We start from the raw sequence: 27458 nt of genomic DNA, 5'->3' as shown, positions 1-27458 counted from the left end.
AGGTGATGTCCATATAGGACTCGTTTTGCTGTGGAGCTAGATACTCGTCTACCTGTTTCCTCCAGCATCTTCACAAGGTCCTTTGCTGTTGTTCTGGGATTGATTTGCACTTTTCACACAAACTACGTTCATCTCTATGAGACAGAATGCGTCTCCTTCCTGAGCGGTATGATGGCTACGTGGTCACATGGTGTTTATACTTGTGTACTATTGTTTGTACAGATGAACGTGGCACCTTCAGGCGTTTGGAAATTGCTCCCAAGGATGAACCAGACTTGTGGAGGTCCACAATTGTTTTTCTGAGGTCTTGGCTGATTTCATTTGATTTTCCCATGATGTCAAGCAAAGAGGCACTGAGTTTGAAGGTTGGCCTTAAAATACATCCACAGATACACCTCCAATTCAGTACAGCTCATATCTGAAGCTAGTTGGCTTGACGTCATTTTCTGGAATTTTCCAAAAGTAACAGTCAGTATCTGGTGTGGCCACCAGCTTCATGAAGTACTGCAGTGCATCTCCTCCTCATGGACTGCACCAGATTTGCCAGTTCTTGCTGTGAGATGTTACTGGACATTTCTGGGGGGAATGGCCCTAGCCCTCATCCTACGATCCAACAGGTCCCAGACGTGCTCATTGGGATTGAGATCCGAGCTCTTCTCTGGCCATGGCAGAACACTGACATTCCTGTTTTGCAGGAATCACGCACAGAACGAGCAGTACGGCTGGTGGCATTGTCATGCTTGAGGGTCATATCAGGATGAGTCTGCAGGAAGATTACCAAATGAGGGAGGAGGATGTCTTCCCTGTAACGCACAGCATTGAGATTGCCTGCAATGACAACAAGCTCAGTCTGATGATGCTGTGACACACCGTCCCAGCCCATGACGGACCCTCCACCTCCAAATCGATCCCGCTCCAGAGTACAGGCCTCGGAGTAACGCTCATTCCTTTGATGATAATCGCAAGTCCGACCATCACCCCTGAAGAGACAAAACCACGACTCATCAGTGAAGAGCACTTTTCGCCAGTCCTGTCTGGTCCAGCGAAGGTGGGTTTGTGCCAATAGGCGACGATGTTGCCGGTGATGTCCGGTAAGGACCTGCCTTACAACAGGCCAACAAGCCCTCAGTCCAGCCTCTCTCAGCCTGTTGCGGACAGTCTGAGCACTGATGGAGGGATTGTGCATTCCTGGTGTAACTTGGGCAGCTGTTGTTGCCATCCTGTACCTGTCCTGCAGGTGTGATATTCGGATGTACCGATCCTGTGCAGGTGTTTTTACACGTGGTCTGCCACTGCGAGGACGATCAGCTATCCTTCCAGTACGGACATTGCAGTTTATTGCCCTGGCCACATCTACAGTCCTCATGCCTCTATGCAGTATGCCTAAGACACGTTCACGCAGAAGAGCAGGGACCCTGAGTATCTTTCTTTTGTTGTTTTTCAGAGTCAGTAGAAGTTTTTATAACTGTGACCTTAATTGCCGTCTGTAAGCTCTTAGCATCTTAACGACCGTTCCACAGGTGCATGTTCATTAATTGTTTATGGTTCATTGAACAAGCATGTAAAACATTGTTTAAACCTTTACAATAAAGATCTGTAAAGTTATTTGGATATTTACTAAACTATCTCTAAAATACAGTGTCCTGAAAAAGGGACGTTTGTTTTTTGCTGATTTGATATCATACTTTCATGTCTTACTGTCTTTAACCATTTTATCTACTTATTCACACTCAAAATTTAGGTTACATTTAAGAATGTGAAAGTACCCAAGAAAATAGCAAGGTTTTGATGGAAGATTAAAAACAGCATTCATAAATGCAAAACGTGTGGAGAATGATTTGTAAATAAAATTAAAGGAAGACGAATCATAGATCAAATAAAGGGAAACAAATGTCTGTATATTCTAATTAGATAACAGAGGGAGAAAGAGAGAATGAAAGAAGCAGAGAGAGGCTCTCTCACATCAACACTCACAGTCAAGGAGAACACACGTCAGCAGCAGCTCTTACTGGAATGCTGCTTGGCCAATCAGCACGCAGCTGGTCAACTGTGTCATCAGGTTGAGATTGAGGAAGGGTTCTCTCTCTCTCTCTCTCTCTCTCTGATGCGGAGAGCCGTGCCGTGTGTGTGAGCGTGTTGTGCTGAGAGATGATGAAACGTCCGCGTCAGTGAGCCTTTGGGAAGCTTCTCCCTGCCTAAGGATGTGAGAGAATTGGAGGCTGAACGAGGGATCTACTCCATCCTGCAGGCCGAGCCGTCTGCACAGGCCTGCTTTCCCTCTTTCTCTCTCACTCTCTCCATCCTCTTTCTCGTGAGGCATCTCTCACTCTTTTTTTCCTGCTTGTTCTTCCTCTGTGGAGCAAGGGGATCGTCATCCCCCCATCGATTTTTTTTTTTCGTGGAGGTGGTGGCTCCCTCCTCCCCCTCTCTCTTCATTTCCACCACCACCTCCTCCTCTTTTTTTTCTCTATTCTTCTAGAGGACCTCTTTGGAATAGCAAACCTCCATGTATGACAATTTGTACCTGCATGGATTTGAAGACTCGGAGGCGGTGAGTTATTTTTCTCTCAATTGCAATTGGCTACTGCTATATATAGTGTTTTCTCACTGGCTGTGTGTGTGTGTGTGTGTGTGTGTGTGTGTGTGTGTGTGTGTGTGTGTGTGTGTGTGTGTGTGTGTGTGTGTGTGTGTGTGTGTGTGTGTGTCAGAACATTGGCTCAGCTGTGCTGCACATGCAGGGCCTGTGAGACTCAGTGTACCATGATTTTCTAAGATGCAGCCCACCGATCTCCGTGGGTGCACTATTGGGAGATGATAATCAGGGTTGTGTCTATTTGTGTGTTTCTGTAGATGTTCTTAATAGCACACATTCCCAATGAACAATCACTCCTATTCCATATGGCACATTTCAAGCAACTGGGAAAAAAAATAGCATCTTCAATGGGAGTCATGTGGGGCCTATGTGCCATCACTTTAAGATTGAATTTAGAGTTGGGGTACTCGAGTTTGGACTCGGACACGAGTCCGAGTCACGAGTCCAATTTTAATGGACTTGGACTTGTCACGAACTCGGATGCATTTTTACTTGGACTTGACTCGGACTCGAGACTTTGGGACTTGGGATTATTTCCGAGTCCATGACATTTGTGATGCAATGATAATAAAAGAACAAAACAGAAATGAATGAACACATCTCTTGTCTGCATGCAGCTGTATTAGCCCCTGAAGTCATAGACGTAGCCAGAGTTGTTTCACTGCGTTTAAGCAAACATGCACATACACACACACACGCACATGCACAGGCACACTCATCAGTCACTCATCAATACACTTGAATGTTACTACAGAGACCACAGTATAACATTGATTACCGAGGTGGCTGGCACGACAAAAACATAAAGACAGGTATGTCTCCAATGTAATAGAAACTAAACAAGGCAGTTTGACACGACACGGGACCTGACAACTGGTGAAATTGCATGTGGCGTTTGTGCAGCCAAGACGTTGCTCGCATTGCGGTTTCGTCGTGGTTAAAATCTTCAAATCAAGAACTTCATTGAGTCAATTCAACCACATCATGTCTCTCACAGTTTACTAAAAACAGCATATCGGAATAAAAATACATGAAAATGGTATCAATATTGGATGTTAAGTCTTTTTAGGGCTTCTGTAGTCTCTTGTGCTCCACACACTGTTGTCAGATTGAACTGCTCCAGAATATCTTGATGAATTAACTGTGTAAACTTTTAAATATTCGGAGGGAAAAATCGTTATAGCTAAAGCAGACGGCAGCTCTAAACAGATTACATTTTTATTAATGATGAACTATTTTCAAAGCATTGATGAGCTGCTTAAAATACATTATTTTACAGCATTTGTCCAACATTCAATCACATCGCACTATAAAACATTAGGATATTTTGGGCAGTGAAATGTTTTGTTTATAATTTAATTATAGATTATAAATAAATGTATTATTTGACAACAGAGTTTGTGTATGAAGCTACGATGTTACGAGTTAAATTTAGTTGGTTATGACGTTTTATTTTAAATGTTTATTTTATTTTTATTGTAAACCACCAGGTGGCGTATGCACGTCTTTTTTAGCCTACATCTCTGACATTTTCAAGGGCAATTCTGTTAAATATATAACTCAAAATTATTATTCTCCATGTTTTTACAGTTAAAGAAGAGCTCAATGAAATTTTCTTGGGTTGATATTTAAAGATTTCAGACTGATTGCGGACCAGCGTGGCTGCCGCTCAAGCAAATATCAGTTTATTTATGTTTTATCGTCTGTGGCGGCAGCTGCGAGACGCACACGAACGCATCAGGAACATGAGCTGCACGCAGAACTGCCCTGGATTGTGCGGTTTCCCACAAATTAACTCGAAAATCATGTTCGAGATGTTCAATTCGTGAGACGTAACTTCTCAGCGAGTGCTAATCACTACTGTTTTGGCTAATTTGTATGTATTGTGTTTTCCCAAATCGGTCGGCAGATAAAGAAACAAGGTTCAGAAAGAAATCTCAGTATAGACTATTACTTCTTGAGATAGGGATCATTTTTATTTCAATCTAAATTCAACTGAATTGACAATTTGAAACTAAATAAAAATTCGAAATAATAACAATAATAATAACTCGTAATAATGACTAACACAGCTTTCACTTTCTTTAGTCTATGTTTGATTGGAGGGAAAAAGCAACAAATATGACAGACTCATTCGGACTCTGCCTTGAGTCTGGCTCCGCCCATTTTGGACTCGGACTCAACTCTGACTCAATTGCTTAAAGACTCAGACATGACTAGGGTGGACTCGAACCCAACACTAGTTGATTTTTTTATTTTTTATTATTGGATAGTCTGTAGAAATGTAACGCATAAATTACTGTCTGGCTTTTAAAGTGCCACCGATGTGTAGAATATAACGAGTCACGTGGCTTCAGAGCCTCACTTGAATGCCTTTAAATGAATTCGAGGCCATCAGGGGGTGTGTGTGGATGATTTAGAGACCTATATAATCTACTCTAATTCTCATCAACTGTGTTTATATTTTTCTGTTCCATACGTGTGGAGTCCATTTATACATATCTATACTATAGATACAGAGAGAATAAACATTGTGAAATAACAATAGATTTTTTATTGGTAAAAACTAAATAATTGAAAATATGGATAAAAGAAATATTCAAGAAGTGTTGTTTGTTTTGCGATGTATATGTATATATATATACAGATGTACATGTAAATAGTTATATATACGTATATACAGGGTTGGGGAGTAACGGAATACATGTAACATGATTACGTATTTAAAATACAAAATATAAGTAACTGTATTCCACTACAGTTACAATTTAAATCATTGGTAATTAAAATAGAGTTACATTCAAAAAGTAATTGGATTACTGAAGAGATTACTTTGCATTATATTGTCATTTGTTTCATTTAATATTTAGTTCTTTCAGATGGAAAACATTTATACATATAAATGATCCAAAATGCATTTGAACAGCGGTGAAACACTTTCTGATGATGTGACATTCATACGAGCAGACAGAGAAGTGCGTTTGAAGTACGTTTGGAGCAGAAGAAATAGAAATAAACCTTGTGTAAATTGTTAGCTTTATGCTAAGCTAAAATGCTGTTTCTAGCCATTTTACATGCACACGTGACTAAAATATCTAAAATCCTTAAAACAAGATCAGAATTTGATTGATCTTGTTTTAGAAACACTGCATAAGATATTTGGGTTTTTCAGAGAATATATTTTTAACATGTATTTTTAGATTTTATAGTCAAAAGAAGTGAAAAAAATCTACCAGTGCTGAAGAAGTAATCCAAAGTATTTAGAACTACATTACTGACCTTGAGTAATCTATCGGAATATGTTACAAATTACATTTTACAGCATTCTGTAATCTTTAGTGGAATACATTTTGAAAGTAACCCTCCCAACCCTGTATTTATATATGTAAATATGTGCATACAGACACAAAATGGGCACTTTGATCTTTGCTAAGGGTAAATCCAGAAGTGTTATATCAGAATAAAAACTCTTCAAGTTTCACTACATACTCTTAAAATACTTTTTGCTCCGTCATGCCATTAGAATTGCAACCCAGCTGAAATGTTAATGTAAAACTTGTAAGATTAATAAAAGCCTGATTTAGTTCACGAGAAACACTTTTCCACTTGGTTAAACTTCATTTCCGACTGTTGTCTCATTTATGACATTATACATGAATCTAGTCCTCCAAAGTCACTCTTCTGCAAAAACCGTGTTATCTCGTCAACATCGAGGATGAAAGCCATTCATTATAATTTTAGCTTTTTGCTCAGAATCATCACTTCTGCAGCCAAAGATAAGCAAACTTGTGCATTTTTTGTTTCCCGAATCAGGCGTTTTGTGATTGGACTCACCGGCCTCAATTGGGTCCCTGCTGAAGTAAGCTTGTGTGGAGCGGCTGCCTTCAGGGAAAAAGTGTTTCGCCATAGGCAGCATGCTGAGATTTTTTAGCCGACTGTGAGGCTTTTTCACTCTCTCTCTTCCTCTCTCTCTCTCTCTCTCTCTCTCTCTAATGCGATATTGACCTGATCATTCTTTTCACTGACTTGAGCTAAAGTTGTTTCCAAATTGGATTAACAGAATACACCATCACTTCACTTTGACCAGTTTCCTCATTAATTAGAGGACGATGTGGATAAAGTGTGAATACAATAGTGCCGCTGGTTTATGTTTTTAGTTCAAGTTCTTCTCTTTTAAACATGATGGATCCGTCTGAGGACTTTATGGAGATTTCAGGTGAAAATGTTCAGATTGTGTATTGTGAAGTTTTTCATGATCCTGAGAAGAAAGCAGCAAAGGTATGTATTCTTATCTAGATAGGCTATGTATAATGTGTGATCGCATGGGGAATGCTAACAGGATATCAACTGAGCTATTAAGGGCATCTTTTGGGCAGCACTTGTGCACTAAAGAAAATGTTTACAGTGTATTGTGTGTTGGCAAAAAAAAAGATTAAAAGTAAAAGGAACTTCCCTCACAATCTGTGGATAATAGAAACTAAAGACAATTCAAACAACTAAATAAATAAAGTAATTGAAATCTAATAAATATAGTTTTACTACGTCAAAAAAATGTCATGACCTGCAATTGTTAGTTCAAGGATGTATTTCTACTTGATCTAACTTATACAATTGAAGTTCTTTGGCATAACCTAATATGTCAGGTTTATATTGATTTTAAACAGCATTTTGCTATTTTTATCATTTGTATGCATATTTAAAAGGTCATTCAAATTGTAAAAAACTGGAATGGTGCACCTAAAGTAAAGAGCACCTAAAATATACAGTTTCCCTTTTACGTTTATATAAATTGAAACCTAAAATCTTGATGTTGATATTTAATGAAAATAAAATCATTGCTATTTAATTAAAGTAATATCAGTAACAAAATTGGACTACATATGTACAATTTTGTCAAGACAAACTTTAATGTTAGAAGGTGATGACAGATGGACGGACAGATAATGATAAAGATAGGTACACTTAAAAAAATATCTTGGCCTATTTTTAAGGTACACATTTCAATTTCAATTAATAAAATAATAAATATTTATTTAATTTTATTGAAATTTAGTTTGAAATTGTGTGAAATTGAAATGCGTAAATCTTAAATGCATTTTTTGAGTGTAGGTAGGAATGTGGATGAATGGATGGTTGGATGAATGAATGGATGATGGATGGATGAATGGTTGGATGGATGGATGGATGAATTAATGGATGGATGGATGGTTGGATGAATGAATGGATGATGAATGTGATGGATGAATGGATGGATGGATTAATTAATGGATGGATGGATGGATGGATGGATGGATGGTTGCATGAATGAATGGATGATGGATGATGAATGTGATGGATGGATGGATGATGAATGGATGGATGGATGGATTCATTAATGGATGGTTGGATGAATGAATGGATGATGGATGGATGAATGTGATTGATGGATGGTTGGATGGATGGATTAATTGATGGATGGATGGTTGGATGAATGGATGGATGATGAGATGGATGATGGATGGATGGATTAATTAATGGATGGATGGATGGATGGTTGGATGAATGAATGGATGATGGATGGATGGATGGATGATGAATGTGTTGGATGGATGGATGGATGGATGGATGGATGGATGGATGGATGAATGACTGGATGGATGGATGGATGAATGGGTGGATGGATGGATGGATGGTTGGATGAATGGATGGATGAATGGGTGGTTGGATGGATGGATGGTTGGATGGATGAATGGATGAATGAATGGATGGATCAATGGATGAATGAATGGTTGGATGGATGGATGGATAGATGAATTGATGGATGATGAATTGATGGATGGTTGGATGAATGGATGGATGGTTGTATTGATGAATTAATGAATGGATGAATGGATGGATGGATTAATTTATGGATGGATGGTGTATGGATGGGTGAATGAATGAATGAATGAATGGTTGGATTGCAGAATGAATGGATGGATGGATGGGTGAATGAATTAATGAATGGATGGTTGAATTGATGAATGAATGGATGGATGGTTGGATTGCTGAATGAATGGATGGATGGATGGGTGAAGTAATTAATGAATGGATGGTTGATTTGATGAATGAATGGATGGTTGAATTGATGAATGAATGGATGGATGGTTGGATTGCTGAATGAATGGATGGATGGATGGGTGAAGTAATTAATGAATGGATGGTTGATTTGATGAATGAATGGATGGTTGGATTGATGAATTAATTAATTAATTAATGGATGAATGAATGGATGGATGGATGGTTGGTTGGATTGATGGAAGGATGAATGGATAGTTGGATTGATGGATGGATGGATGGACTGATGGGTGGACAGATAGATGGATGGATGGACAGACTCGAGAGATTCATTGTGTACAAAATTTTTGTTTACTGAAAATTAACCGAAAAACGTACTTTGTCAAGGACCTACTTCCTCTTTAATGGCTGATCACATCCAACACTTGTTTCAGAACTTTAGCTAATTGTTAATATTATTGTGCATCTCTACTGTATCTATTGAGCACAATTACATTATACTGTATGCATTTGTTTTCCTACTCACCTTTCTTGTTTTGTGATATTGTTCTGTAATCATTATTTATCTATTTATTTTATTAATGTATATGTTAGCTTTATTTATTTATTTGCAATGCTTTGGCAATATGTACTTACGTATATCATCATGCCAATAAAGCAATATTCATTGAATTGATTGAATGGACAGACGGACGATCAATCAATCAGTTAGAAAAGACAAAGCAACCTGAGTCAGAACAGGAGCTTACCTAAAGCCTTTAGTTCACAGGTGTATATTACTCGTTTATCTTAAAGAGCATGTATCTCTATGGGTTGACCGCTCTATCTAGTAAAATAGGTACAGGTGGTCTTTTCTGCTGACCTGTGTTTGCAATGGTCTGAATAGGCAAACATGAGAATTGCAAACGTAATGAAAATCCAATGTGCATAATGACTAGACTATTAAAAAGTATAGATGGCCCAAGAGGATGATCTGATCTTGTGTTTTATGAGCAAGTGTGATCATATGAAGAAACTGCAGTGAGCATGGTTTAGTTGCCATAATGGTAGGGAATAGTGACTCCGGTCTGTCAAGCTTAAATCCCCAATAAAACCACACAAAAAGTGGTTGCACTTTATTTTACAGTACTTTCTGTATACTTGCAGTGTACTAACCCAAGAAAGTATTATTAGGTAACTACATGTACTTAAATTGAGTTCAGGTTAGGGTTAGTACCTAGTAATCATGGTAATAATTGCAATTGTATAGTATGTACATGTAGAACAACAGTACTGTAAAATAAAGTGCTTTGAAAAAGTAATCAAAACAACTCCAAGTCTTCTGAAGAGAAATGATCAAACCAAGACATAGCCACCATTTATGATTTCAGCACTTTACTTTTATTAATATGATTTGATTTGATGTTTGAATAACAACTTAAGTATCAATCTGTTCATAACTCAAAGTGATCATATCGCCTAATAAAGAGTGGTGGTGACATAGTGGGCTAAAGCACATAACTGGTAATCAGAAGGTTGCTGGTTCGATCCCCACAGCCACCACCATTGTGTCCTTGAGTAAGACACTTAACTCCAGGTTGCTCCGGGGGGATTGTCCCTGTAATAAGGGCACTGTAAGTCGCTTTGGATAAAAGCATCTGCCAAATGCATAAATGTGTGAAATGTAATAAGTCTTGGACTATATTGCATGAGTTGCATTGATCATTTTACTTTGGTTTAATGGTGTTTTTTGTCCTTTTTCAAGCTTGACTGACTGGAGTCACTATTCACTGACATTATGGCATATAAATCATGTCAAGACTTTTTAAAATTTCTCCTTTTGTGTCCCAAATTATTTGTCAAGATTACATTCAATAACAGATATCAAATCAGCAATGACATCTGACTACAATGGTATCTAAATGTAACTAAAATCCGTATTTTTTTAGGGTGGTCCAGTCAATGCGCATGCACGTTCTAGAGTCAGCACGCTCTATCAAAAGACAATTGGCTCAGTTAGGACGTCACAATTTCTCCCATTCATTCTCCTATTGGTGGTCCTTCTCCTTTCTTATACTGTCTCTGGTTCACACTCAGGACGTTTACATGCACTTTAAAAGATCAGACTAAAACAATGCGCCATTTTACCCTTTAGTCTGACTAAACCGACTGGGTGGGATAAGTTAAATATTGAACAAGCATTAATATACTGTACTTGTGGTTGTTACATCACACTTCCCATTATATGCCCCTTTAAAATCAGGTATGTACTGCACGTATATAATGTGGTATCTGTTTTCCATTCACAGGGTTCAGCTGATTCCTACACTAGCAGGCCATCTGACTCAGATGTGTCGTTGGAGGAGGAGAGGCCGGAGGGGGGTAGTCAGGGTCGGCAGGAGCGAGAACAGCAGGCTACACTGCAGCTGGAGAGGGCAAAGGTCAGTGCAGACACAAATGACAATTACTACATATTAATGATGTATATGATGATATGGAATGTTACTAATGCACACTAATAACATGTTGAACACATGTACATGTATATAGGAGGCTACATTTTATTTGAAAATCATCTGCATAAAGCACTATTCACCTGCAATGCATTTTAAAACATGTTGGACGTGACTTAAAATACCATCAGATTTAACTTTTGTTATATGAAGATAATACTATTTTTACAGGTCATAACTAATGACTCTTGTGCAAAGCTTGTCACAAATGACCAGGATAATATAAAACAGATCATCTCATGTGCTTCTAACTTTTGAATTTCTTTAAACATCAACTTTCAGGCCAAAGCGGTGGCCTTTGCCGTGAAGACTAATGTCAGTTATTGTGGTGCGCTGGATGAAGACGTGCCTGTGCCAGGAACTGCCATATCATTCGATCCAAAAGACTTCCTGCATATCAAAGAGGTACTGTGGCCTGGTGGAAAGATTCACTAATGACTTGGGGGTCGGTGGAAGTCCCCCTGTGGAAGTCCCCCCCTTGCCCCACCCCCAGTGTGGCCCCCCTAAATTGGAGTGGTAAAATTATTTCTAACTAATTATATTTAAACAAAACATCAATACATTATGACTGCATTATATAATTTAGCAGGGTAAAGTTTCATTTAAGTTCAATATATTCGCTGATAAGTCCAAAAACTGTGCTAAAACTTCACTGGTGTCCAAGTGTTCAATGCTACTGGCTTGCATGTTCTGTATTAAACTCTATATATATATATATATATATATATATATATATATATATATATATATAGTATAATAAAATACCATTTTAATTGAATGAATTAATGAATGAATACTTGGACTCCCATGACGTTTTTGTGCTGTGGGTGGAATTTTCATGACGGCCCCTTACATGTGCTGAAAGCCCATCAGAGCATTTTTAGGCATAATTCTCCAGCTACAATAAGCGTTGACGTTTTGAGTTCAATGTTTTATGCCTGTTGTGATATAGTCATATAGTCTTTAACCTAATTGTGTTTAAGATATTGTTGTAAAATTGTCATCTCCTGAAAGCGCAGAAGGAGAAACTAAATGTCAAATGAATAAAGAGCCAACAACATCTGGAGATAAGGTAGAAGTTCAGTGTTAGTTTTGCATCTTTGGACCTGTCAGCTCCACTTTCAGTTGCACTTAATGTGGATTATACGTGCTGGCATAAATGTAAGTTTAAGTTAAATAAATTTTATAGTACAATTTCCCACATTATTATCACAAAACCTGATCTGGATCTAATGTCCTGCATTATTGAATGCACCTGAGCCCAACTTGTTAGAGATCGCTCTTATTTGGCAAGCAGTCGTTATCAAATATATGTTGAGTTTTCCTTTCTGGAACAACATACAATTCACACTTGTTATTTACCATGAGGTATTTTTTCCCAACTGAAACAGATGCAGGAACAGATGTGAAGAAACAGCATCTAGCGTTATGCAGGGCCACACCGCACCTGCAATGGCAAATTTATTATGATTACCCTTAAAAATATAAAATTGTAACCCTTATAAACCACCCCACTAAAGCCCAAATAAATGCCTTACCTTCAGTGAGAAAAGCTCTTATACACATCAACGCACATCAACCTAATAATATATACAGATCAAGATTGGTACTGTTGGCTTCAGGTGCAAGAATAAAAAGCAAACGCACTAGAAACTGACAGACATAATAATGATTAAAAAAACACATTAAAGCCATCTTATTGGTCACTTATAATGATGATGCATGCAACTCTTTTAAACTCCCAGTAATTGAGATGCATGCATTTAAAAATTCAGTTGTTACACCGAACCATTCAAAATGAACTAGTGAATTAAAAACAATTGCCTAAAGTTGCTTTTTCATTTCTTTTGTCCAATCTCTGTTCCATATGCAGAAGTTTAATAATGACTGGTGGATTGGAAGGCTGGTGAAGGAAGGCTGTGAGATTGGTTTTATCCCCAGCCCCCTGAAGCTGGAGCACATCAGAGCACAGCTGGAACAGAAAAAAAGCCGTGTGCAAGGGTAAGCAGACAGAGAGCCTTCCTACGTAATTGATGGAGCATTTGATTTTCCAGAACCTCATGGTCCTAAATATTCTGAACAACAAAAGCCTTGTTCCTCTATTCTTTTTTAAATGAACCATGCAATGATATCTCTGTGAATATTCCCAAAAAGTGCATCACTACATATTTTTAAGCTGTGCATTTAGTCATTTTTGCATGTTATAGAATCTGTCGATTTGATCCATTGATGAAAAACAATTTGGTGCCATTTTCAATCTGTAGAAAACCAAATGCTCTTTAGTTGCTATGACGTACAGCAAAAGCTTAAATGAAGAGAATATTAAGAATGTTAAATCTATAATACATTAGCTATGTTAAGTCTACAGTATATGTCACTGCATGTCTAATGGTCGGATATGAGATGATAGAAGTCCCAGAATTCAGTTTTGGAATGATTCCATAAATGTTCCACTCCATACACATTGCCATTAAATAAGGGTGGTGCGTTTCAAAAACAGAAATGACCTGGAACATTTTAAGGAAAATTGCTTCTGTCTCTATAATTCGGGGAGCACGGCGCTGCTTATCATATTCTGGAAGTAGGGTGTGGTGGATTTGCATTTCAATTGTATATCGGGACTGAATGTTTCCCATCTGTTGCTTCTTTTGTTGCTTTGCTTCCTGTTACTTATATATCAAACACTTTGTTATTATGAGCATCACCTTTGTTAACTTATTATGACTATGAATTTGACCCCAGATCGCACATTTGTCACAGTTTACTTCAATTGTTGTTCATAAGCCTCATGTCTTAGTGACAGTAATGCAGTACCAGATGAGTAGTCTTGTAGAGCCTGACTTTTGATTGTGGAGCGGAGGGGGGGGGCCGGGTCGGAATATCACGCGCTCGGTCCCCAATCGGCCTGATGAGGCGCGCTAGGGATAAGGGTGGCCGGTGACGATGGTTCGAGAGAGAGAGAATTACGGGCATGTCCGTCATGTGTGTGTTTGTTTATGCTTTTGGTTGGAGTTTAATTAAATTATCATTTATGTTGACAAGCCGGTTCTCGCCGCCTCCTTACCCATCCTTCAACAGTGTTACATTGGTTATCAAAGTAAAGTCTAGTCTACTATATTTTAGCTAATTCCAGCCAAGACCCACAGACTTACTCTGGAAGGACATCTGACAAACATTTAAAGCAACCGTCATCAATCAGGTTTATTTCAGGTGATGTTAGGGCTGGGAAAACATGGATTCAGTGATATGATAATAGACCAGTGGGTAACAAAGTGGTAGCCCGTTCAAAATTGGTGCAGTGTTCTCCATAAAAAGTTGTTTGAACAAGTTTTTAGACATTGTGTTCAGAATTTCTGTTCATCCAAATGTGATTAGTACAAATGATTTCTTGGTCATAACCCTTGACACATATTTTATATTTGATGGCATGAACCTCACAAATCTAGGCTATTGCATTAGAATACCAGATGAGAGACCTAGTATTGGATTACACTGCCACCAGTGGCCAAAGTTGGAAGTGTCGTTGAACTTATGGGCTTTTGTGAGCTCCCAAGTACAGTAGGTATAGCTGCAGGCTGGGCAGAGTCTCCAAAAAAGGGCGGAGTTACTCCAAAATGGGGCGTCACTTCCACTCACCCTTAGGGAAAGGGTTAGGTAAGGGGCTCCCTATATCTTCAACCGCCCCTTTTTGTAGCAATGCCTGCAGCCATACCCTTCTCGTGAGCTCCGGCTTCAGTGTGAAATGTCCACAGAGTGGCGCCAGGAAGTTCTAAAGTGAGTTGTTTTTAATTGAAAATAATATAATGCAGTTAACAGGAATGCATATTGTATTAACCAAATATCCTAACCGACACACTAATCCCCAAACCTAAACCTAACTATCAGTAAAAATGTAATCTAAAGAACTCGTGTCTTTAAGGTATTGGTGCTAATTTAGATTTGTTTCAGTGACTCGATTCCTTTGAATCTGTTCACCAAAAAGATTCATTCAGATTTGTTAATTGATTCGTTCATTGATCATTTATTTAAGTTGCGCCTTCACTCCTGTACTTGGCGCTAAACTTTTAAGTAATTGCATTGAACAAAAAACAGTCATTGATGAGCAGAACAAGTCTAATTATACGCTCTTAAAATTTGCGTGTCTACAATTCTACAGAGTAGAAATGACAGCAAAGCATATCTATCATATTCTAAGCTGCTGATCATGACTTTTATCAAGGTATACAAAAAAAGAAAACACAACTAGCCTAAAACATTATTATGAGTTTCAATAATGTCCATATATCATTGTAATGTGTGGTCATCGCTCACTTTTATTCATGATTTATCTTGCCTCATTTCTTGTTGTACGAGAATGACAAACTGAAGGAACTGAAGGGCCCAAATGCTTCGGTACCTCTTGCCAGACGGCAGGACGGTGAAGAGTTTGTGTGAGGGGTGTGTGGGGTCGTCCACAATGCTGGTTGCTTTGCGGATACAGTGTTTTATGTAAATGTCTTTGATGGAGGGAAGAGAGACCCCAATGATCTTCTCAGCTGTCCTCACTATCCTCTGCAGGGTCTTGCGGTCTGAAACGGTGAAAGTCCCAAACCAGGCAGTGATGCAGCTGCTCAGGATGCTCTCAATAGTCCCTCTATAGAATCTAGTGAGGATGGGGTTGGGAGATGTGCTTTCCTCAGCCTTCGAAGAAAGTAGAGATGCTGCTGGGCTTTCTTGGTACTCGAAGGTTGCTCGCCCAACCCACTATCAGTAATGCCACGAGGGGTAGTTCTATGGTCAGTGAATATCGGGGGCTTTGTCCAGATCTTTGTGGATATGTACAGGGCCATCCCTTGATGAAATATCAGAATAGAATACACTTTACAATAAAAGTTTGTAAATCTTTAAGTAAATCTTTCCTACTATCTTTTGGGCTCAGCTGTGGCTCAGTTGGTAGAGCGGGTCGGCCTCTAATCGCAGCGTTGGTGGTTCGATTCCCGGCCCACACGACTCCACATGCCAAAGTGTCCTTGGGCAAGACACTGAACCCTCAGTTGCTCCCAATGGCAGGCTAGCACCTTGCATGGTAGCTCTGCTGTCATTAGTGTATGAATGTGTGTGTGTGAATGGGTGAATGAGTCACAGTGTAAAGCGCTTTGAATATCACTAAGGTTAAAAAGGCGCTATATAAGTGCAGACCATTTACCATAAAAAAATGCTAATTTTTCCCTTTCACCTTTCCATTGTTCAATGCACATTGTGTATAATTGACAGTCTTATAGCCTTTTAATTATTCTTCAGGTGCTTTAAGTTTGTTAAGAAGATAGCTGAAAATACACTGAAATGTGCTTATGAAAGAATAGTTGCTAGTTTTGTCAAAGTTTGCTAGGTTCATAGTATTGCGTTTTAATAAAGAAATTGGCAAAAACGCAAATGTTCTGGCTCGTTATAGTTTGCAAATTCCTGGAGCATAACTATATATTACTCTTTGTTTTCAGGGTTATGTATTATGTAAATATTTGGTGCTTTCTGCATCTGGATTGCACAGTTTCACACAGTTTCATGTATTTCATAAAAAGACCGTTTTAACCGTTCTAACACAGCCGAAATAAAGCGTCACCAGCGTACACCATACACAGCAGCCGTCAACAAGACAGCACGTAGGTACTAAATCGAGTTAGTATTTGGGGTTGTTGATACTATAGAACGACTGGTTTCATTCATTTATATGTGTTGAGATTGCTTAGGATTTCGGATTTGTTCAAAACTGGGTATCAGACCCATGACACCAGCTAACAGTTTGAAATCGGATGACTGACCCTCAAATCCAGGTGACTATCAGATATATATACTATGCAACATCAATTCTAGGTCACACAACACATGGACATTGCCATAGAGTCAATGTAGGTCTGACTAGGTTTTGTGCAAAAACAATTAGAAATAAGAAATTATAGCACATAGTGATAAACAGGCCTAGACGGAATCTACTGACCTTTTTAGAATTATTTGCACCGACTTTGAGGACATTTCTGCATGGAATGGAATTAAAAGTGGTACATTTTTGGGGAAACCTGCAGAGCTTTCTGTGATGTTCTGCACACGCAGATTCCGTCTCAGCCTGGTGATAAGTGTAGAGATTTTAGAGAGTATAGTCTACTCATGTGTTCGGACAGGAAGACTAATATTGTTCTATTTCTGTCTCTGTTTGTGTGCTCATCTCTTTAGTAAGTCCAGTGGAAGTTCCTCCTCCAGTTTGGGGGATGTGATGTCATCAGGTGAGCCTATGATCTGTAGGGGATGGGGCGATAGGAGATCAGGGCGGGGTTACAGGAATCTCACAGGAATCGTAAATTCATTTCATCAGTGGATGATTTTACTTCAAAACTGTCCTGCGTAAGGCTAAAGAACAAGCATCTTCTTGTGAGCATGGGACAGTGAATCACGAATGGCTTTAATCGCTTTCGCACATTTGCACATCTTAACAGTACGTTATTCTGACTTTCGTTCTTTTCCCTCTCTTTGTACAGGCAAACAGAAACAGAAAGTGGTAAGTGTGTCTACTACAGGATGGACGAATCTTCACCCAACTTTCCTGAGAATGTATCAAAAGACCTCAAAAGACCATTTGTGCTTGAAAACCTAAAACTGAAAATTCACTGTGCTTTAACATATAATAGCTAATTGATGTGTCTATCTGTCTGCTGTGTTGTTTACCCATGATCTCATATGCAGACTGAATATGTGACTCCATATGATGTCGTGCCTTCCATGAGGCCTGTGGTTCTGGTCGGTCCATCCTTGAAAGGATATGAGGTGAGTTTTGAAGAAATGAATGTGAACAGTTCCCAAGCCCTTAATTCACTCATCATTTACATGCATTTGAGTCGGACTAAAACAATGAATTAATCCTACTGAAATCATACCAGTCTGACAATTGGCCTCTGCATTGCACGCAAACTCAGAAAGACAGAGGTGACGCAAGAGACCGGGACTTCCTCAACTGACGTCCTTTCTACAAATATTTGATTACGCATTGTGTTATGGATACTAGGACAGGCAGAGAAAGACTGCGCAAAAACCTGCCGTAGCTTGTGCTTGAAAACGTACTGACTGTTGTCTCAAATGATGCCGAAATCTTGTCTCACAGAGGTGTATCGTCCTAAACTTTGAGTCTCTGTTAATAATAGACAGCATGCTTTGTCAAAGGGTTTTCTGGAGAGTTCTTATTGGTGAATTAGCAAAGTCACCATAAAAAAAGACCATGACAGAAAATGTTTGTGTCAAGGCCATAAAGCTGGCTTTCTTAGTTCATGCTGCGTATGTCTGTGCACATTTTGGGTTTTTGATACCAGCAAAATATAATATCTATTCCAGTCTCTCCATCTCTTCACACAGAGAAAACAAAAACATACTCCTCCTCTCCGCCGTTGTGTTACCACGGCAACAACCGTCCGGGGTCCAGGAGACGTCAATGCTAGAAAGTAGAGCACGGTTTGAAATTAGAAAGGGGAGAGAAGATGGAGGGAGGAAATCAGAGTGGGAAAGAAGGCATGCAGGAGGCTAAGAGGAGGAATCGATGCTGGACAATGTGAATAAGAAAGTGATTAAGGAAAACAAGCACTTGTTAAGGTGTAACTAGATGCAGATTTGCTTTGTTGTGAGGATTTTTTCAAACAGCAGCTTAGCGTTTATGAATGGATTAATTAAATTAATGAATACTATAAACGGATACATTTGGAAACTCGTCGAAAACTTTGTCCACATTGCCGTTTTCACTAGTCGTCCACACTTAAAAATGCTTAAATCCCCTTACTGCACATGCAAAAGTCACTGTTGCGTGTACAGTCTGAAAAGCAATTGTCCGCGTGTTCCGTCGTCGGACACCGATTCCGAGTCAACTTCCCATCACATTTCAAGGAATGCAATGTCAAAACTGTACAAAGTAATATTTATCTTTAACAACGTTATCAAAGCGAATATCAGGCACAACAGCGACGCTATAACACGGGGCGCCATCTTGATTCTCTTGGTTGAAAATGATCACATGACTGCGTCACATGACAACAAATATGTCATCATTTTCAGAATTTATCCACTTGGGAGAGCATTTTCAAAAAAGCTCTATTCAAATCTAGCAGCCATATCGCCCTGCAGCTCTCTCCTGGTTGCCCACTAAAGCTAAGCAGGGTTAAGCCTGGCCAGTACCTGGATGGGAGACCTCTTGGGGAAAACCAAGGTTGCTGCCGGAAGTGGTATTAGGGAGGCCAGCAGGGGGTGCTCACCCTACGGTCTGTGTGAGTCCTAATGCCCCAGTATAGTGACGGGGACACTATACTGTAAAAAGGTACCGTCCTTTGGATGAGATGTTAAACTGAGGTCCTGACTTTTTAATGTGGTCACTCGTAAAGAGTAGGGGGTGTAATCCCGGTGTCCTGGCCAAATTCCCCCCATTGGGGCCCCAATCTATCATGGCCTTGTATTGATCTCCATCCCTGAATTGGCTACATCACTCTACTCTCTCCTCCCCACCAATAGCTGGTGTGTGTGGTGGGCGTTCTGGCGCACTATGCCTGCCATCGCATCATCATCCCTATGCTATGTAAAGTGTTTGAGTTCCTAGAAAAGCGCTATATAAATGTAAGGAATTATTATTATTATTATTAGTGTGGACGTGGCCTCACTACAGGGGACTCTCCTCAACCACAACCCGTGTGCAGCATCCACCTGGATGATGTGACGGTAGCCATAGTGCACCAGTACTCTCACCACACACCAGCTATTGTGAGGATAGCTATGAGAGGAGAGAGTAGAGTGAAAGAGCCAATTAATGGATAGGGTTTATTAGGAGGCCATGATTGATAACGGCCAGTGGGGGAATAGGGTCAGGACACCGGTGTTACACCCCTACCCACAGAGAGTCAAAAGACAGTGTCTTTTTACAGTATAGTGTCCCTGTCACTGTGGCATTAGGACCCACACAGAGCACAGTGTGAGCACCCCCTGCTGGCCTCCCGAATACCTCTTCCAGCGGCAACCTTATTTTTCCCCAAGAGGTCTCCCATCCAGGTACTGACCAGACTAAACCCTGATTAGCTTCAGTGGGTGCTACAGGGTGATATGCCTGCTGGTTAACAACTGAACAACAAATACATTTCCTATCTTTTGTACAGGTAACTGATATGATGCAGAAAGCTCTATTTGATTTCTTGAAACATCGGTTTGATGGCAGGTAAGTGAAATAAAGAGTTATAAATGATAAAACTGTCATTTAAATGTATTGTGATTCTACTCTTAATGTATAAAGCTCTGTTACAAATGTTACAAGCAGGAATGTTATAATCACAGATTTGAACTGCAGCTAACCACAGATAAATGTATGTATCGCCTTAGGATAACGATCACACGTGTGACGGCAGACATCTCTCTGGCAAAGAGATCAGTGCTTAATAATCCCAGCAAGAGAGCCATTATCGAGCGCTCAAATACCAGATCCAGTCTTGGTAAGACACACAGAGAGCCAAATCACACATTATGAAGTGTCAAGGAATATTTTTACATTTTACTTAAAGGGATAGTTCACCCAAAAATTTCAATTCAGTTTTTTTTTTTTTGTTGTTGTTTCAAAACTGTATGACTTTCTTTCTTCTATGGAACACAAAAGTAGATGTTAGGCAGCATTTATATATATAAAAAGATGATTAAACATTATTTTGCAGTGCTGTACGCGTGTCCCAAAAGCTTCCCTTTTAAAGGGATATTTCACCTAAATATTTTAATTCTCTCATCATTTACTCACCCTCATGTCATCCCAGATGTATGTGACTTTCTTTCTTCTGCAGAACACAAACACATTTTTTATGAAGAATATCTCATCTCCGTAGGTCCATACAATGCAAGTGAATGGTGACCAAAACTTTGAAGCGCCAAATAGGACACACTATAAATGTAATTTTAATAGATTAAGACTCCAGTGTTTTAATCCATGTCTTCTGTAGTGATATGATAGGTGTGAGTGAGAACAGATCAATATTTAAGCCCTTTTTACTGTAAATTCTCCTCCTTGCTCAGTAGGTGGCGATATGCATGAAGAATGCGAAAGTTAAAGTAAAATTTTAGATTTTTAGTGAAAAAAAGGACTTAAAAGTGTATCTGTTTTTAACCCACACCTATCATGTAACTTCTTAAGACATGGATTTAAACACTAGAGTGTGGATAATGACTTTCATGCTGCCTTTATAATCTTTTTGGACCTTTAAAGTTTTGGCCACCATTCACTTGCAATGAGTAAAACTATAGAGCTGAGATATTCTTCTAAAACTCTTCATTTGTGTTCTGCAATAGAAAGAAAGTCACACACATCTGTAATGGCATGTGGGTGAGTAAATGATGAGAGTGTTCATTTTTGGGTGAACTGTCCCTTTAAATGCATTACACACATTTAACATTTTGACAAACTGGGGAATGAGTTTAAATAATTTCCTGTGGTATTCGACAGCCTGCCACTGAACCTGAAATGTCCTGTAAAGTGACATACAGCAATCAAATGTTACACAAGGAACAGTTGTTCATTAACTGCATCTCAACTGTAAACTAATATCGTTACCTCTGTGTGTGGTATACGTGTGCAGCTGAGGTACAAAGTGAGATTGAGCGCATATTTGAACTGGCTCGCTCACTCCAGCTGGTTGTGCTGGACGCAGACACCATCAACCATCCCGCTCAACTGATGAAGACTTCACTTTCACCCATTATCGTCCATGTCAAAGTGTCCTCGCCAAAGGTACCAGTATACCCTCTTGTTTCATAATTTTACTGTTTCATAAGAGAAAGACCAATCAAACTGCAAAGTTAGACATGTTAACTCCAGCATTTGACAGAAATGATGGCTTTCCTGTTATTGTTCTTGGTGTATAACCAACTCATCTCTCCTGCAGGTCCTTCAGAGGCTCATCAAGTCCAGAGGAAAGTCTCAGAGTAAACACCTCAATGTACAGCTCGTAGCAGCCGATAAACTAGCACAGTGTCCTCCGGTGCGTCACCTCTCTCACATACACAAGGAAAAATCTCAACAGTTGTACTGTCAATTGAATTCAAAATGTCCAAAAGTCCAAAAATGAGGAGGAAATGTAAAGCATTGAAAGGACATAACAAAAAGTGCCTTAAAGGGATAGTACACCCAAAAATGGAAATTCTGTCATCATTTACTCACCCCATCCTTTTCACTCATGCCATCCCAGATGTGTATGACTGTCATCAATTAAGATTTGTAGAATAATATCTCAGCTCTGTAGGTCCATACAATGCAAGTGAATGGTGACCAGAAATTGTAATCGGCAAAAATCACATAAAGGCAGCGTAAAAGTAATCCATACGACTCCAGTGGTTTAATTTATATCTTCTGAAGTGATATAATAAGTTTGGGTCAGAAACAGATCAATCTTTAAGTCCTTTTTTACTATACATGTCTTTTGGCCATTAGCATTCTACATGCTTATCGCCACCTACTGGTAAGGGCTGGTTTAACGGTGGAGATTTCTTGATCTGTTTCTCATCCACACTTTTTCATATCCCTTCTAAATCATGGATTTACCCACCGGAGTCATAAGTATTATTTTTATGCTGACTTTGTGATTTTTGCAGATTCTAAATGTTGGCACCCATTCACTTGCATTGTTTGGACCTACAGAGCTGAGATATTATTCTAAAAATCTTAATTTGTGTTCTGCAGAAGAGAGAAAGTTATACATATCCGGGATGGCATGAGGGTGAATAAATGATGAGAGAATTTCCATCTATCTCTTTATGAAGTCAATATATTGTTTGTTACATTTCATATTATTGAACATAATCCTGTCACTGGCCTATAGTCCACAGCAATCCAGTGAGGTGCAGCTGACATAGGATGCGTTCTTGCATTACGTCTGCACTATTTTTTAATTGTTATTCTATATACACGTGTGTCAGATGGACATCTTGGGACATTACGTTGCGTCTCGCTGTTTTTTAGTGTCTTGCGCCATGAGCTGCTGTGTCAAGTTAAAGCATCTTGTTTGAACAGCTCATTACTCATTATATGCTGCCTGCTCTCGCTAAGTGGTTTGGCGAGGCACATTGTAGTAGCAGCTGGGCTGGGCAGGCATGCTTTACATTTAAGTGGTACCCCAATGATAGAGAAAAAGGACAGTAAATTGGGTCAGAGTCCATGATGAAATATGTCATTTTTTAAATGATTGCACTAAATGAATGTGCTATAATTGCCCTATTGAATAAAGAAACAACTGTTTTATATAGTTTTGAATACAGTTGTAATACTTTTAAATGTTTGTGCATGGCATAGCTGTGTGTAAATGAGTTCCTCTATAACAGGAGATGTTTGACATCATCTTGGATGAGAATCAGTTGGAAGATGCATGTGAGCACCTGGCTGAGTATCTTGAGGCATATTGGAAGGCCACCCACACCTCCAGCAGCACCCCACTCAACCCATTGCTGGGCAGAAACCTTGGCCCTGCCGCCCTGGCCCCTTACACTACGTCTGCCATCTCCGGTTTGCAGGTGAACAAACACACACGTTTATGCACATATACATCAGCTCGTCTTTCTTATCAGCAATTAATGTCACTCTGTAACTTTCTACCAAGTTTTAGCTTGAAAGGAATTTTTGAAGAAATTCGTTTCTGTTTGGCTAATTACAAATAGTTAGATTAATCATAATGTTGCTCTTAAATAATTTTATTCTTCTTCTTCTTCTCCACAAATTTCTACAATTAATTCCATTACAGACTCAACTACATTTACGCACTTATTCCAACATGATTGGCATTTGCGGAAGCTCATCTGATTTTGGACATGGTTTAGACCAGTCAAGCGTGCAATCTGACAGGTGAAACGAGAGCGTCACAGAAGGAGCACGAGATGATGTGGTTACTTCAGAAAATGTGCTTTTCATGTCGTGTTTGCTTTTAGGACACTATCGGTTGGGTTTAGGCGTTGGTTAAGCGTACGGATGTCTTTTGTTTACCTCTTATTTGATTTTAGATCACTATTGTTTAGGTTTAGGTTAAAGTTTTAAGTTAGGAAGGTATGTTTTACTCATTAAAACCTCCATTTAATATTCACCTTAAAAACCTCGACTGATTACGACACCATTTCACTCGCTTTTGGCACCCCCCACTGGACATCTCACTAGGAAACTGCAGCCAAACGTGTAATGAGGCACGTCATTTTAAATTGCATAAATGGTGCCATGATCACGTAATGTTCATGAGATCCGGCTAGATTTTTTCTTTTGCCATTGGAGCAAATGGAAATTCTAAAATAATAATTCACTAGCATTAAAGTTTACCCTGTTTTGCTGTATTTCTGCATACCAAACCAGAAAATGCACCAATCTAAAGCTGTTCTTTTTAGGGTGCCAAAAGAACCTGTAAGTGTCACTGCTGAGAATTTGTTCGTAAATAGTAACTTCATGCTACGCATGCTAAGTGTCATGACAACGGCAAAGCAGCTCTGATGCATTTCAATTACGCAGAAAAGCCTAAAACTTTAAAACCAATGTTTTGCTACATTATGTATATAGTGATTAAGCTACTTTTGCTCATACTGTAATACCTAATATCATAGGCTCTTACTTTTTTTGCTATTTGTACATCAGAATCAGCAAGGGCAAAAAACACGTCAAGCCAACCACACCGGAGACCACTCCACCCCCAATGAACGCCGCAACCTGATGACCTCAGACGAGAACTACCACAACGAGCGAGCGCACAAGGGACGAAACCGGGGCTCCTCTGGCTCGCAGCATGGCAGCAGTGGTCGAGACCACAACTACGTGGAAGAGCAGCAGGGCTACCAGGACCCCTACCAGGACACCTACAAGCCCCACCGCAACCGCAGTTCCCCAGGCAGCTACAGCCAGGACTCACGACACCGTCTCTGAGCCACCTTGCCCTGTCTAATCCTCCAAGCCTGAGCCACAGAGCCACCAAGCCAAGATGGCTTCTGTCCAGAATTGTATACATCTTCCATTATGTTGGGGGGGTGGGGGGGTAGTCATCTGAACAAAGCATTTCCATCTGCTTACACAAGGGCAAATTGTTTGCCTGGGGAAAATGGGACTTTTCAACATGCAATGGAGCAGCAACTTGATCGTTGTTATGCTTTCACATGATAAAATGCTTGTTGAATTTTTGGTTTGTCTATTCTGTTGTAAAGGGCAGGTTTTAAGCCGAACCAAGCAACCATTTACCTTAAAATATAATGGAATGATTGGTTTGCCTTTAAAAGCAAAAATTCAATGAAGCTAGCAATGGCAGAGAATCAGAGAATCTAAGTTTCTACGGGGATATACAGCATCCCTGAAAACTGAATTAGAAGCTCAGTTGGTCTTTATGTCATTATTGCCGGCATGTTACCTTATTGCATGCTTCCCCGTTCATTAGTGCATAACATCAGCAGACAGACCATAGGTTTGTGGCGTGATCTTTGCTCATCATAAGCAGGCCCTGAGAGAGTACAGTGGCTGACAAAATGGAAAATGTCAATGATGTAACACAAATCTACTGCCAGCTGTCTTTTGTTACAGAGATTGAGTCTTAAATACCATGATCATGGAGTTTTCCAAAGCTGCTGGATGTTAGGCCGTAGAATTTCCAAATAATTTCCACATAACATCAGGACTCCTACTGTAGATTCAGCCACACAATATTACAGCCAAACGTCGTAGACAGGCATCTGTGCAGTTCAGCATGATCCTACCATCCATGAGAGCACTGCATCCTAGTCCATGGACACATTTGTTATCAGGCATTATTTTCTAGTTAGGAAGACAGCTTAAAAAGATGCTCATAGGAATGCTGAACAAGTGTGATCAAGGCCTCAGTAGAGTTAGCAACCATTAACCTTTTATGATTCATTTTCATCGTTTATGAGCCCATCGTTAAGCTGAAATGATGGCACTTTGAAGCATTGTAATTTAGATTGATCCATCTTTTCTCAAGGGTGCTTGGTGTCTAAAAAAAACAGATATTTTGTTCTCAACACTAAATGTAGTTATACAATGAACAGGTCACATTAGTTCTGATTCTTTAGGAGTGAATGGCACCCTGTGTGCCACCCTGCCAACTGGAGCAAGCGATACACAGAGACTACAGACTAAACCCGTAAAGAGTCAATCTTCTTCTCTTATGTTTTCAATGTGAAAGGGACTGGCAGAGGACATGTAGATCGTCAGCATATGGAAGAAGTTCAGACACAGACCTGAAACTTAAAGACCCAAGGCCCTGGAAAACCATGGATTCCCTCGCCTGCATATTCTCGCCTTACTGATTTATGCTAGTTTGTGCGTTTTCAAAAAACAAACAAAAAAAATTTAAGAAACTCTGAAAATCTAAGGACAGCAGTTCAAACGAGTATTTCTGTATGCATTTGTCTATTGAGCATGCTTATTTGTTAATAATATAATGAGGTTGAATGAACGTGGAATTTGGCAGTTGATGCCCATTTGAACATGACCAAACAGAAGCTTCATCTCTGAATATGCTGCCGGAGACAATCAGATGGATCTTCCCTGTAAAACCGGAACGTTGTTCATCTCCTCGTCATTTTGCTCTCTCCTGTTTCAAAGCAGCTTCATATGAGCTCCAGTTAAAAGAATACAAATTTGTCCATTTTGCCCTTTTTTTTCTTTTTTTTTTGTGAATATTGACAAAGTTAGAAATGCAAAATTGCATGCATATAATTTTAATTTTAAAAATGTTTGAAGGAAAAAAATGTTTTATGGAAAATTATTGTGTATAAGGCAAATCGAGCAGTATTTAAGTTCTTTTACAAAACAGAAAAGAAGAAAAATAAATGGACATTTTGAAACTGTGTGATATTTACTTATTTACTTATTAGAGATGGAGTGATCTGTCTGCGGAAATGGCTGAAAGTCTGCAGTCATTTTATGGTTTGACCCCAGTATGACCACTGGGGACACTATAAAACAAGTGCCTTTTTTCCATTTTGAAAAGGAGGTTTTTAAAAATCTATTTCTGTAAGATTTTGTGTGTTTTTAATCATACAAAATTAAGTGTTATTGTCAATAAATCTCAAGCTACTTACTGTAACATATATACAGGGTTGGGGAGGAACGGAATACATGTAATGGGATTACATATATAAAATATAAGTAACTATATTCCACTACAGTTACAATTTAAATCATTGGTAATTAGAATACAGTTACATTGGATTACTGAAGAGATTACTTTGTATTTTATTGTCATTTGTTTCATTTAATATTTAGTTCTTTCAGATGGAAAACATTTAAACATATAAATGATCCAAAGTGCATTTGAACAGCAGTGAAACAC

General features: G+C 39.2%; 1 protein-coding gene across 3 annotated transcripts in view; it reads left to right on the top strand.

The window, feature by feature from the left end:
- Positions 1 to 26969, top strand: part of LOC127654136 (voltage-dependent L-type calcium channel subunit beta-4-like) — a 32090-nt gene extending 5121 nt beyond the window's left edge. Inside the window, exons 1-13 of one of the 3 annotated variants that reach the window (XM_052141158.1) lie at positions 2091 to 2551; positions 10918 to 11049; positions 11404 to 11526; positions 12995 to 13122; positions 17329 to 17378; positions 17631 to 17650; positions 17836 to 17916; positions 20274 to 20332; positions 20494 to 20603; positions 21732 to 21883; positions 22038 to 22133; positions 23470 to 23658; positions 24758 to 26969. In XM_052141158.1, coding sequence (XP_051997118.1) covers positions 2507 to 2551; positions 10918 to 11049; positions 11404 to 11526; positions 12995 to 13122; positions 17329 to 17378; positions 17631 to 17650; positions 17836 to 17916; positions 20274 to 20332; positions 20494 to 20603; positions 21732 to 21883; positions 22038 to 22133; positions 23470 to 23658; positions 24758 to 25042 — 1470 coding nt within the window. In that variant the 5' untranslated portion in view covers positions 2091 to 2506 and the 3' untranslated portion in view covers positions 25043 to 26969. Of the gene's footprint in view, positions 1 to 2090; positions 2552 to 10917; positions 11050 to 11403; positions 11527 to 12994; positions 13123 to 17328; positions 17379 to 17630; positions 17651 to 17835; positions 17917 to 20273; positions 20333 to 20493; positions 20604 to 21731; positions 21884 to 22037; positions 22134 to 23469; positions 23659 to 24757 lie in introns of those variants that run through there. The other 2 variants (XM_052141156.1, XM_052141157.1) reach the window with 2 other exon arrangements.
- Positions 26970 to 27458: the final 489 nt, after the last annotated feature.

The sequence above is a fragment of the Xyrauchen texanus genome, chromosome 13, assembly GCF_025860055.1.
Source record: "Xyrauchen texanus isolate HMW12.3.18 chromosome 13, RBS_HiC_50CHRs, whole genome shotgun sequence".
Taxonomy (NCBI): Eukaryota; Metazoa; Chordata; class Actinopteri; order Cypriniformes; family Catostomidae; genus Xyrauchen; species Xyrauchen texanus.
This window is presented reverse-complemented; position numbering and strand designations above follow the sequence as displayed.